The following is a 12,552-nucleotide window of genomic DNA, read 5'->3' as shown; positions in this document are numbered from 1 at the left end:
TCCATTGGGCCATGGTCTGCACTGCCTACCTCAGTGTTGTCTACATATAATCCTGTTGTTAAGTGCCATCGAGTCAGTTCCGACCCATAGCGACCCTGTATAGGGTTTCCAAGGAGCAGTTGGTAGGTTTGAACTGTCCATCTTACGGTGCTCAGTCCAGTGTGGATCCTACAGCACCACACCAGGAGTCCACATAACCTCTACATTGTCTTTGGCTTCTCCCTGGTCACTGTCCAAGGAGCCCTGCTGAAACTGGGTTAAGCATTGGCCTGCAAACCACAGGGTCAGTGGTTCAAACCCACCAGCCTCAGAAACAATGTGGAGCAGTTCGACTCTGTTCTGTAAGAGCGCTATGAAGTCAGTCTATACTGACCCCAACCCCTAATATTTCCATTGCTCCCCCGCCCAGTCCTGTTAATGCCGACCTCTCCCAGTATGTTCTATAACAGAGCTCCCAGAAACTGCCTATACTGACATCCCCTAATGTTAGCCACAGAACCCTGGTGGCACAGTGGCTAAGCACTTGGCTGCTAACCAAAAGGTCAGCAGTTCGAACCCACCAGTTATTCTGCCGGAGAAAGATACGACAACAGCTGCTTCCATACAGATTTGCAGACTTATAGACACCCTCTGGGGTAGTTCTCTCTCCCGCCGGGTCTCTCTCAGTCGAAAGCAGCTCAGTGGCAATGGGTTTGGTGTGTTTTGAATGTTACCCACAGACTCCACATGACAAGTCTCCACGTGACTTGAAATTCCTGCTGGAGAGGAATTTCATCAGCTCTCTTAATCACTGTGCAAATTTACCCCACATCCTAACTCAACATTAACGCTAGTCCCCAGGCAGTGCCTTTGGAGACGCTGATGCCCCAAGCTGTGTCTACGCTGGCTCACTTGGGAAGGATTCACTATGTGCACCCACCTCAGAGCTGTCTAGAAGGGGCTCTGGTAGTGTAGTGGTTGCGAATCGGGCAGCGAACCTCAGAGTCAGCAGTTCGAAACTACTAGTTGTTCTGTGGGAGAAAGATGAGACTTTCTGCTCCCGTAAAGATTTATAGCCTCAGAAACCCTGTACAGGGTCGCTATGAGTCGGAATCGACTCCACGGTGCTTAACAACAGCGCTGTTTATACTGGTTCCCCAGACACCCTCCCTGCTTACATCGTGTTCACTGGGCATGTGGGAAATAACACACATTATCTACACTTGATGGTAACCACCCTGCTCCCCCCTCCAAATAATCCACACTAGTTTACTTGACGCAAACTGGTGTGGCACTGTGGGCTAATGTGTCAGACTGCAAAGCCGTTTGAACTGCAAGGTCGGTAGTTCAAGCTCACCATAGACCCTATACAGGGTCACTATGGGTCAAATCGACTCAGTGGCATTTAACAGCAATAATAAACTTACTTGAGTGTTGGTGTGGTGCTGTAGGATAAGCACTGGACCGCAAGGTCAGTTTGAATTGCACAGTTGGTGGTTCAAACTTATCAGCCAGTCCGCAGAAACCCTACCTATACAGGGTCGCTAAGAGTCAAAACCAACACACTTAACAACAAGAGGGTCTCCACTGTTCTCAGCCTACCCAGCCTGGACCCACCTACCCTTGACAGATTCGATTCCCCTGGTCTCTCTCCTTGTCAACCGGTCACATTGCTATATGGTGCCATTCACCCCTTATCTGTCCACCTCTCTGGAATTCCCCATCTCTGAGCCTGTGTGTCCCTTTCCCCCCAGACCCCCCTGAAGTTGCCATCTCCGGCTACGATGACAACTGGTACCTCGGACGCAGTGAGGTCATGCTGAACTGTGATGTCCGCAGCAACCCAGAGCCGACAAACTATGTGTGGACCACGTGAGTCCAGTCTGGGGTCTGAGGGAGGAGAGGCTGGGGGCTGGACTCCTGGGTCTTCAATGAAGAAGAAAGCTGGCAGTTTGGGGTCTCTAAAGTACTGTCGGAAAGATTGGCGGTTCAAACCCACCAGCCGATTTGCAGGAGGAAGATGGGGTCATTTGCTTCTGAAAAGATTGGCAGCCTGGGAAACCCTATGGGATTACTTCTGCTCTGTCCTTTTGTGTCCCTGTGAATCAGAGCCACTCAGTGACATTGGCTGGCTGGCTGGGTGATGTGATGGCTTTGGTTCCAGTTGACTGACTCCTAGGGGGCTGTGAGCAGGGACCCAGTTGGTGTTCTCCTGTCACCCTGGTCTCCCCTCACCTGAATCACCCCCCTGCAGGACATCAGGGACCATCCCAACCTCAGTGGTCAACCGTGGTCCTCAGCTGCTCATCCCCTCAGTGGACAGGATGTTGAACACCACCTTTATCTGCACCGTCACCAACGCTGTGGGCACAGGCCACGCTGAGCAGATCATCCTTGTCCGAGGTAAGTGGGTCTGGGGGCAGCATGCAAAGACCCCCAGTCTGCTCCCTAAATGGCCTGCCTTCTGGGTGTGGGGGCCCGCATGGGGGAGCTGTGCCGCCGACCTGGGCAGGGACCAGACCCGCCTCACGGAAGGAGACGAGGGCAGTTGGCTCTTCCCTCTGGCTTTCAGACTGGAATCTAGATTTGGGAGACAGGGATGGCATAGGGAGAGCTGGAAGCTTCTAGAAAGGAGAGACCCAAAGAAGGTCTTCAAGAAGAGACCTAAAGAAGCTACTGGGGACCCCAGTTTGGGACAGACCAGGTTGGCAGACAAGAGTTGGGCCTCTAGACAAAAGCACAGATGGGTACCAGGACACACAGACTGGAAAGGAAAGGGGTGACAGCAAAGCAGGCCCAAGGGACACGCTGCTGGGAATGGGACAGGAGTCCCAGTCCAAAACCCCACCCCTAGAGGGGCTGGGACTGGGACACGCACACACGCGCACACACACACACACAAGATAAGAGACTGGGAGCAGAGTGGCCACGCCTGAGGAGACCCAACCCAGGCTCTGCAGAAATGCAGGGACATCCAGACATGTTACCACACACACTCAGCCATTGTCACCAAGACACACCCCTGAAAGAACAGTGACAACCAGCCAGCGACACTGTGTGGACTGCACCACAGTAGGAGGCCAGAGGGGTAGTGGCTATGGCCGAGTAGAGCCCGTCTCAGAAAGAAGGAAAGCTGTCCTTGTCAGACAGACAGACAGATGCCCAGGACCAAAGACAGACAGAAAACAGATCCTTCTAGTGAGACATAATATCACACCACAAGCCACATAGCACATACTACATGCATGGGGCACACTGCACATGACCCCTCCATACAACATCCTCCCCACATACTACATACACAGCCCACAAACATACACACTGCATGCCATATACACACCACATGCTCATATACAAACACTGCATCCATGCCACATAGTACACACACAAACACACCACACTACACACACCACATCCCCATGTATTCTATATACACACCATACAACATACACATGCATACATAGTCACACACACACTACATATACACTGCATACATACACACATACTATGTAATGCCCCATAATCATACACACAGCACACGGAGGTGGCCACACATGCATAAACACACGCCACATGTCACACAGTCTACACACATATCACCCATATGCGCACATACCACACACCTCCACACACACTACATAAACAACTCACACATATCCACGCAACACACTACATACATATTGCATAGTACATACCCAACCACAAGCTACATCCACATACCACCCCCCCCACAAATGCTGTGTACACACTGGTTTGGAGAGACACATGTATGTAAATAGACGTCTCCTCAGGAATTCAGAGCTGAGCACCAGGCAGAATGAGGGGCTTACTCAGTAGCCCTGTCCTGAATTAGAAATCCCAGGCAACCCTGGCCCAGCGTCAGCACATCTGGCGAGCTCACCACACAGCGTCCCCGTCTGGAGGGGAGGACACGATGGAGCCCACGTGTCAGAAACTGCCCTCCTAAAGAGACTCTAAGCCCCTCCCAGGGTGCACGCCCTCTGAAACTCTGAAGAAACTGCTTCACAGGAATTCTGCCACAAACAAGTCACTGAACAAATGCTTATGGAGATTTCCTCATTGGCAGGCATTCTGTGAGAACACAATGGTGGATGAGACAGAGTCCCTGCCCTCCAAGGTACACCAGAGGGTCAGAAACACACCCCTTTGTCTCTTCCTAAAGGCACCCCGTAGGGTTCCTCTCCGCTCACACTCACTCATAGGCACCTCAGATTGAAGGGCTATCCAAGCAAGATCCAACCTCACCAAAATATCCCAGCGCAAAGGAACACACTCCAGAGAAACTCTGGCTGTCTAGCCTCAGAGACAACACACACGCCTCCACGTCCTGCCCTTCTGTAATATAATACGAAAGGGCTTCCCAACATTTGTGGAAAATTCCCATTCTCTTTTCATTCCATTTTCTGAAGTACTTTGTACATTGCCATAAGCTACCATCCAGTTGCCCCTCCATCCCCCAGCTCAGGGGAACATCACACACGATGGGACGAAACGCTGACCAGCCCTGCGTCATCTCCATGATTGATGGTGGATTGGACCATTATGACCCCTAGAGTTTTCACTGGCTGGTGTTCACCGGGTCTTGATTCCTAATTATCTTAGTCTGGGCGCACCCCTGAAATCTGTTCAGCATCACAGCAACACCCATGGGTCCAGATGAGGTAGCTGCTGCTCATTAGGTGCATTGGCTGGGAATTAAACCTGGGTCTCCTCTGGAAGGCGCGAACTCTACAACTGACCCACCACTGTCCCTTGAGCAATAGAGATCCATTGCAGTTTACCCATACTCACAGGCCCAGAGAATCATACCCCCAAGAAAGAACTCTGTGGAAGGATATTACCGCCAAAGAAAACTACAGACCATACAGCCCAAAGCAGCATAGACAGACACACCCACAGACGAATGCTGGCACACTCGGAAAAACCAAACCCACTGGCATCAAGTTGATTTCAACATAGGGTTTCCAAGACCATCACTGTTTATGGGAGCAGACAGCCTCGTCTTTCTCCTGAGGAGTGGCTGGTGGGTTTGAACTATCAACTTTGCGGTTAGCAGCCTTCAGTGCCGCCAGGGCTCCGTACACACTCGGGTCTCTTGTAGATTCGTGCACATTCCCACACACACACTGTCACAAAGGCACATTGAGGTTTCCCAGAGCACGCACGTAAGTGTCCCCACAACAGTCTGGAAACCGCATCAGGGCAAGCCCATCTGCACTCTGCCGCCATCTCCGATGTACCACCCATGGAAGCACGGGTCAATGTGCCAATGCTGGCTCAAACATCAGTTTCTAGACATTGTGGCTCAGTACTCCTCAGGAAGTTGAAATTCCTGGGTGGCACAAGCAGTGAAATGGGCTCAGCTGCCAACCAAAAGGTTGGAGGTTCAAGTCCACCCAGATGTGTCTGGGAAGAAAGACCTGTCAGTCTACTTCTGAAAAAATCAGCCCTGGAAACGTCTGGAGCCTCAGCCCTCCTCTGACACGTGAGGTCACCACAGATCGGAACAGACACGGCAGTAACTGGTTTGGCATTGTAAGACATCTGTTTCATAACTAAATGTTGTTTGTAGCTAAGCGCTGTAGAGTTGGTTTTGACTCTTAGTGACCCGGTATAGGGTTTCTGAGGGTTTAAATCTTTTTGCGGGACCGGGAAGTCTCATGTTTCTTCCTTGGAGCTGCTGGTAGGTTAGAACCGTGGACCCTGTGGTTTGCAGCCCAGTGTTTATCGAAGGAACCACTGCACGCTCCCTATAGCTATATGAGAGTACTTCAGAAAGTTCATAGATAAATTCCATTAACTTTTCATTCCATTTTTCCATGAACTTTTTGAAGCCCCCTCATATATACATGGTGGTGGTTATGTGCTTTGGAGTCAGTTCTGATTCATAGAAATCCTCTCTAGGGTTTCCGAGGCTGTAGATCTTTTTTTCCTCGGAGCAGCTGTAGTTAGCAGCCCAACTCATAATCCACCACGCACGCTATCAGAGCTCCTCGTATAGGTTGTTGTCATTGAGTTGGTGGTTCAGAGACCCTGTATCAAGTTTCCTAGGAGCAACTACTGGGTTTGAACCACTAGCTTTAGGGTTCACAGTCCAGCCCTTATCATACAGCCCCACACTAGGAGTCCTACCTATGTATGTAACTGGTGGTACAATGACCAGCTGCTAAAAAGATTGGCGATTCAAACCACCCCATGGTTCCACAGGAGAACAGCGTGGTGATTGGTGCCCATAAAGTGTCATATGGGGTCACTGTGACTCATTGGTACCTAACAGCAGTGGTACCCTCCACACCAAATGGGATATGTGTGTGTTATATAGTTAACTTTTGACACCAACTCTTTATTTTTAATGCTGTAAATCACTAACCTGATTTGATAACCCACTAGGTGGGGACCTCTGTCTGACATTTCAGCCTCTCCTGTGGTGTGCGGTGTGCATCAGAGGGACCAATGAAGCCCACAGATCCCTCACATTAGGCCCTACATGTGGTGGGGTGGGCAAAGGAGTGTATGTCTGAGAAGATTCTGGTATTCTTGTCAGTCCCTGGTTCTGGGCTCCCCCACCCTCTAACAGATCCTCCCTAACTTCCTGTATCCATTTCTTCCCTGCGTCCCATGGACTCCTCTGAACTTAGTGTCTTCTGGGTGCATTGTGGGAGGCCAGACACATGGCTCCAAGAGGAGGCAGCCCTCAGGAGTGAGGAATTAGTGGAGGCCCCTACATAGGCTCCCTGGGAGTCTGAAGTGACTCCCTGGCAGTGGTTTTGTATTTTTTTCCTGGGTTCTGCCCTATTCTAGAATCTCTGGGTGACACAACAGTAAAGCACTGCTCTACTACCTGCAAGGTTGGTGGTTTGAACCCACCCAGAGGTCCTTGCTAGTCGGCTTCCAAAAAGTCCCAGCCTCAAAACCCTATGGAACAGTTCTTCTGTGCACACATGGGGGCATCGTGAGTCGGAAACGACATATCGACCCTAACAACCATTGCTAAGTGTTGGAATCACCCAGCCTCCTGTTCAAATCCTGGATCTGACTTCAAAAACTTGTCAGAATCCCACAGAATGGACACGCCCCCAACCCCCTTACCGGAAGTGAGTCACCGCCTAACCGGCTTTCCCTGGCAACAGAGGTGAATGACCAGGTGATAATGGGAGTTTGGTGTGACCAGATCACCGGATATTTTTACCCCCTAGCGTAGTGGTTATGAACCGAGCTGCTAACCTCAGGGTCAGCAGTTCGAAACTACTAGCTGTTCTGCCGGAGGAAGATGAGTTTCTGCGCTCGTAAAGATTTACAGCCTTGGAAACCCCGGCCAGGGTCTCTATGACTCCACAGCACATAACAACAAGGAGAAATCTGGACGTTTAGGTAAAATCATGGAATTTTTAAATGTCGGTGTATCGTTTATAAATTTTTGAACTCCGGCATGCAGGTGTGAGGAAACACAAATTGGGGGACACGAATTTGCAACCCACCCATGGGAAGTGCCAGCGTGTAACAAAGAGGAAATGGTTTCCCCCCTTCCCCCTTCTCCTTCACTCTTCTGCCTGGTCGGGGTGGGCTCCCCACCTAATTCCCAATGCTGCCCCATCTTATGTCTTCCTACCCCCTCGTCCGTCCCCCAAATTATCCTCTTGACCTCGTGTTTCCCTTTCTCTCTCTTTCTCACCCCCTTTCTCTCCTCAGACAACCCCCGGGCCTTGACCCAAGACGTGGGTCCAGTGGTGTGGGGGGCCGTGGGGGGGACACTCCTGGTGCTGCTTCTGGCTGGGGGGTCCTTGGCCTGCATCCTGCTGTGGAGGAAGAGGAGGAGGAAAAGCCCCGGAGGAGGAGGAGAAGGCGGTGACGACGGGGGAGGATCATACGATCCAAAAACTCAGGTGTTTGGGAACGGGGGGCCGGTGTTTTGGACCCCGACAGCCCCTGGTCCCAGGAGGCCAGAGGGCACGGACGAGGAGGAGGAGGAGGAAAAGGCAGAGGAAGGCCTGATGTTGCCTACACCCAAGGAAGTCATGGAAGATGATATGGAATCCCAGCTGGATGGCTCCCTCATCTCCCGGCGGGCAGTCTACGTGTGACCGTGTGACCATGTGACCGGGAGACACACACACAGAGTGAGAGACAGAACCTGAGGACACCCCGCCCCCCACTGCCTGCCCCACAAGCCGTGCCAGCAGAAGGTTCTGGACTGGTTGGACTTGTCTGTCTGGGTCACACTGGAGTTGGAATGCTCCCTCCCACCTGTGCTGGAATTGGAATTTGGAAGGGAGGGGGACAAGCACTGGACTTCTCCTGTCCCCCGGGGCTGCATGGAGGGTGGGAGGCCAGTGGGAGCTCAGAATTGGGGATCCAGGAGGGAGCCCCAGCTCTAGTTTGCTCCTGCCCGGCACACTCAGGAGTTAATAAACGCCTTGAAGGAAACCAGCAGGGATTTCTTCTAATACATCAGACCCCTCCTGGGTCTGGGTGGGAGACAGGCAGAGGGCAGGGACTACTGACTGGTTCCCAGGGGTTGGCAAGGCTAAAGTCTCAGGAATTTTGAGGTGTAGTGGGTAGGCTTCAGATCCTGGGAATTCTGGGTGGGTCCGACCTCTTGGGTCCTTGAAAGACACACTGGACATCTTTGAGAACCCCAGGCAAGGACTAAGTGGGTTCTGGGTTTGAGTCCGTAACCACGGCTGCTTTCCCAGGTGGAGTTGGCCAGATGGGTGGGGTGGAGGGTGATTCATGCCTAAGGTCCTGAGGGCATGCTTTGTCAGAGAGGAGGGTTACCCCACTTCCTGAGATACCAAGGGTATGGTGGGAGGGGCAGCACTGGGGACAGTGGGCCCCTGAGGGACTAGGAAAGCCCCCCACCCCCAACACTGTACAAGACTCCTTCCTCTTCACTAACCCCAGGGCCCCAGCTGGGAGGAGACTTTTAAGCAGGAGAGGTTATAACCTCTCTGTACTCCCTCCAACCAGAAAAACCTCCCCAGTCTCCAGACAGAAGGGCTCCTGGAGCTCCCAGACCGAGCGCTAGGGTGTGGAAGGGGCAGGGTTCAAGTCCCAGCTTGGGGCACAGGCTCCTTGAAGTGGGTGAGTTGGTAGGCTCTGCTTCCTTGGGCTTTTGTGGGATTTCCATGAGGTTGTGCCGGAAATCGGCAACCACCTATTAAACCTGTGTTGCCTTCCATTCACTCTAAAGCCACGGTGGAGAAAGTCCAGCCCGAGGGCCATGTGAGACGAGCACTGGTGGGACAAGAAATTCAATAAATCTACATGTTTTCATGGCAACATAAATTTATATTAAGTGATGTTATAAATACCCAAATGGCCCTTGGCAGGAAAAAGGTCCCCCACCCCTGCTCTAAAGGGTCTAGCACTGATGGTGTTGGGGACACAGGAATCCAGACACTCACTAAAACTTGCCTTTCCAGGATGCACAATTAAGAACAGGAATAACTGATTTTAGAGTGATGGTTTGTGGGTTGAGCAACAATCTAAAATCAGATAGTCCTGGGACTCCACACAAAGGAGTCCTGGAGGTGTTGGGTTGCAAACCACAAGGTCAGCACAAGTCCACCGCCTACTTCGAGGAAGAAAGAAGTAACTGTCCGCTCCCATCATGCTTTACAGTCTCAGAAACCCTAAGGAGTAGTTCTCTGTCCTTAGGGTCACTGTGAGTTAAAATCACCTTGACGGCAGTGGATTTGGTTCTTTGGTTTGGGGTCCAGATATGGAGTTCCTGGGTGGTACAAACTGTTAATCACTAGGTTATTAACGGAAAGCTTGAAGTTCAAATTCACCCAGAGGCAGCTTGGGAAAAAGGCCTTGATCTGCTTCCAATATGGCAAGCAAAAATAAAACTCACACAGAACACAAAACCTTTTTACCATTAAGCTAATTCCCATTCACAGACAAAGGAGAACTGTCCCCTTGGGTTTCCGAGCCTACCTACCATATTAACAGAAGTAGACTGCCTCATTTTCTCCCATGGAGCAGCTGGTGGGTTTGAACCTCCAACCTTTTGGTTAGCAGTCAAACACAAACACGGTGCCTCCAGTCCACAGCCTTGAGAGCCATATAGAGTGCAGTTCTACTCCGACATGCTGCTCGCTATGTGTCCAACTCAAAGGACAACTAGTTTGTTTTTTCTGGTTTGGGATCCAGACTTGGAGTCCCTTGGTGGCACCAGCAGTTAAGCACCAGTGTACTAACTGAAAGCTAGAGGCTCAAAGCCTGTGAGGTGTTTGCATTCTTGTGTGTTATTATCCCCAGTCAGCCAGGGGTGTGGGATTGTGTCCATGTGAATCTCTTACTTACAGTAGCAAGCCCTTCAGCACACATGCTGGGCCCCTTATTTGTCTAACAAATACCTACGGTGTGCCAGACTCTAGGCAGGGGAGGCTGTAGGCAGGGCAGGACCTGGAGCTCACAGGATCTGCTGTGGAAATGGACAAGTAAACAGGTAATTGCACCATAATCACTTCGTGAAGAGAGGTGGGAGTGCTTAGGGAAAAACCCTTTTCATGTTAGGCTGGGGGAGCGATGAACTTTTCAGATAACTCCATCTCTGTAAAGAATGAGGGAGTTCTGGTCCCGATCCCCAGTGTACACCCCCCCACCCATGTTCTCAGCCTTTTAGCTCCTCTACCCCCACCCGTCTTTAGCCCTCAACTGTCCTCTGCCGCCTCATTCCACTCCTGCCACGTGGACACATCATTCCTGAGAAATACTATTCCTCTCCCACCCCTGAGCTGTTGTACTGGATGTTACTCCTCCCCAAAATGCTCTTTCCCCCATCTCATGGTTTGCCCCCACCTTCCCGTCAGGTCTTGGCTCAAATGTCACCCACCCTCTTGGTGATGCCTTCCCGGCCGCCATGTTGAAAATTGCTTTGAGCTTTTACTCCATAATTTCCTTATCGCTTATGTTCCTTGTCCCCCCCAGTAAGGGGTATCTTAGATATTGTCTTTGTTAATATGTTTACTTTGGTCTCACTTCTCAATTGGAATATAAGTTTCATGGGGATGGGCTTGCTTCCATATGTCTTGTCCACCCCTCCGTCCCCCATGCCTGACAGTGTATGCTCGTTGAAGCACCCCTGCTCTTGGGAGAGGAAGTGGGCAGGTGAGAGTGACTGGGGATGGTGCTGGAGACCCCCCTCACGCTGTTCCTCTTCTTTGCAGAGACCCCCAACACCGCAGGTGCGGGGGCCACAGGTGGCATCATTGGGGGCATCATCGCAGCCATCATTGGGACAGCTGTGGTTGCCACGGCCATCCTCATCTGTCGACAGCAGCAGAAGGAACAGAGACTCCAAGGGCCAGAGGAGGAGGATGAGTGAGTGCCGGGCTCCTAGGTGTAGATGGGGGGTGGGAGGAGCCAGAAGTGGAGTTTTCCAGGTGGGGAAGTGTGAGGTAGGAGAGAATCAGCTGAGGTGACTGTGTGGAACCAAGATCCCTTCCCCGCCCCCCCAAAGATTGACTTAAGTGGGGAGAATGTTTACTTCTCTCTCTTGTAAAGGCCTAAGCAGCTCTGATAGTTCTGCTTTGTCTGTGACCTTGCAACGTCCCAGGTCCCTGCTATCTTGTTGCTCTATCTTCCCCACTATTGGCCATCCTCCACATTCCAAAATGACTTCCCACTTCAGACAGAGCCATTCCCCTTTAAGGTCTGTGGACAAGACAACCAAATGTGACCTTCCTGTTCTCAGGGCCCCTTTTACTCCAGCCAGTGGTTAAAAGAGAAACTGAAAGAGAAGCCAGGTTGCTGCTCAGTAAGGGAAGAGCTGAGAAGTTGGCCTCTCATTTCTCATTGGCCAGAACTTAATCACATGGCTGGCTGTAGTTGCAAAGGATGCTGGGAAATGTAGTCCTTTTTTTGCTAGGTAGTCATGTACCCAATGAAAATCTTATTTCTATGAGAAAGTGGGAGAGTCAATATAGGCAAACTAGCCACACTTCTCTGCATAGAGTACTTATTATGTGGCAAGCTTGCTGATGTACATTTTACATGAGTGACTTTGCTTTACTCTGTAATTCAGCGACTTTTCACAGATTAGGGGGTTAGGGACTCAACGGGGAGACAAATATTTTTAAAGTGTCCCCATCAGTAAATATATCACAGAAATGTACACTTCCAGAGGGAGCTAATGATACCTATTTTGTTTCAGAGTCCTGAAATCGCTTGCTGAAGTTCACCCAACAAGCAAATCTTTTTGTGGTCACACATTTCTCAAAAAAAAAAACACCCTGTGTGTGTATGCATGTGTGTTGGGGTCAGAGGGAGAATTGTGTCTTGAAAAAGCAAATTCCTGGGTCTCGCCCCAGAGCTACTGAATCTTAATATTTACAAGAAAGGCTTAAAATCTGGCTCCTAATGACCCTGTTCCATTTCATTTTTGAAAACTTCCAATTTTCCCAGATTCATACTTCGTACATTCCATGTTCCGATTTTCAGTGGATGTTTACAGCTGTTTCTCTTCATTTTGATTTGTGGCCCATCAGCAAATGAAGGTTCTGTGAGCTTTTCTCCCCCGAGCTTAACTCTATTCACATAAACATC

At 50.7% G+C, this 12,552-nt stretch overlaps 1 protein-coding gene across 1 annotated transcript in view; it reads left to right on the top strand.

Moving 5' to 3' along the window:
• Positions 1 to 12,552, top strand: part of PVRL2 (poliovirus receptor-related 2 (herpesvirus entry mediator B)) — a 43,674-nt gene that overhangs the window by 18,835 nt on the left and 12,287 nt on the right. The window contains exons 4-6 of the mRNA XM_006871481.1: positions 1,734 to 1,851; positions 2,234 to 2,382; positions 11,175 to 11,328. Coding sequence (XP_006871543.1) covers positions 1,734 to 1,851; positions 2,234 to 2,382; positions 11,175 to 11,328 — 421 coding nt within the window. The remainder of the gene's footprint in view (positions 1 to 1,733; positions 1,852 to 2,233; positions 2,383 to 11,174; positions 11,329 to 12,552) is intronic.

Source organism: Chrysochloris asiatica, unplaced genomic scaffold (assembly GCF_000296735.1).
Source record: "Chrysochloris asiatica unplaced genomic scaffold, ChrAsi1.0 scaffold00168, whole genome shotgun sequence".
Taxonomy (NCBI): Eukaryota; Metazoa; Chordata; class Mammalia; order Afrosoricida; family Chrysochloridae; genus Chrysochloris; species Chrysochloris asiatica.
Note: the sequence above shows the minus strand (reverse complement) of the source record. Positions and strands in the feature narration are given on the sequence as shown.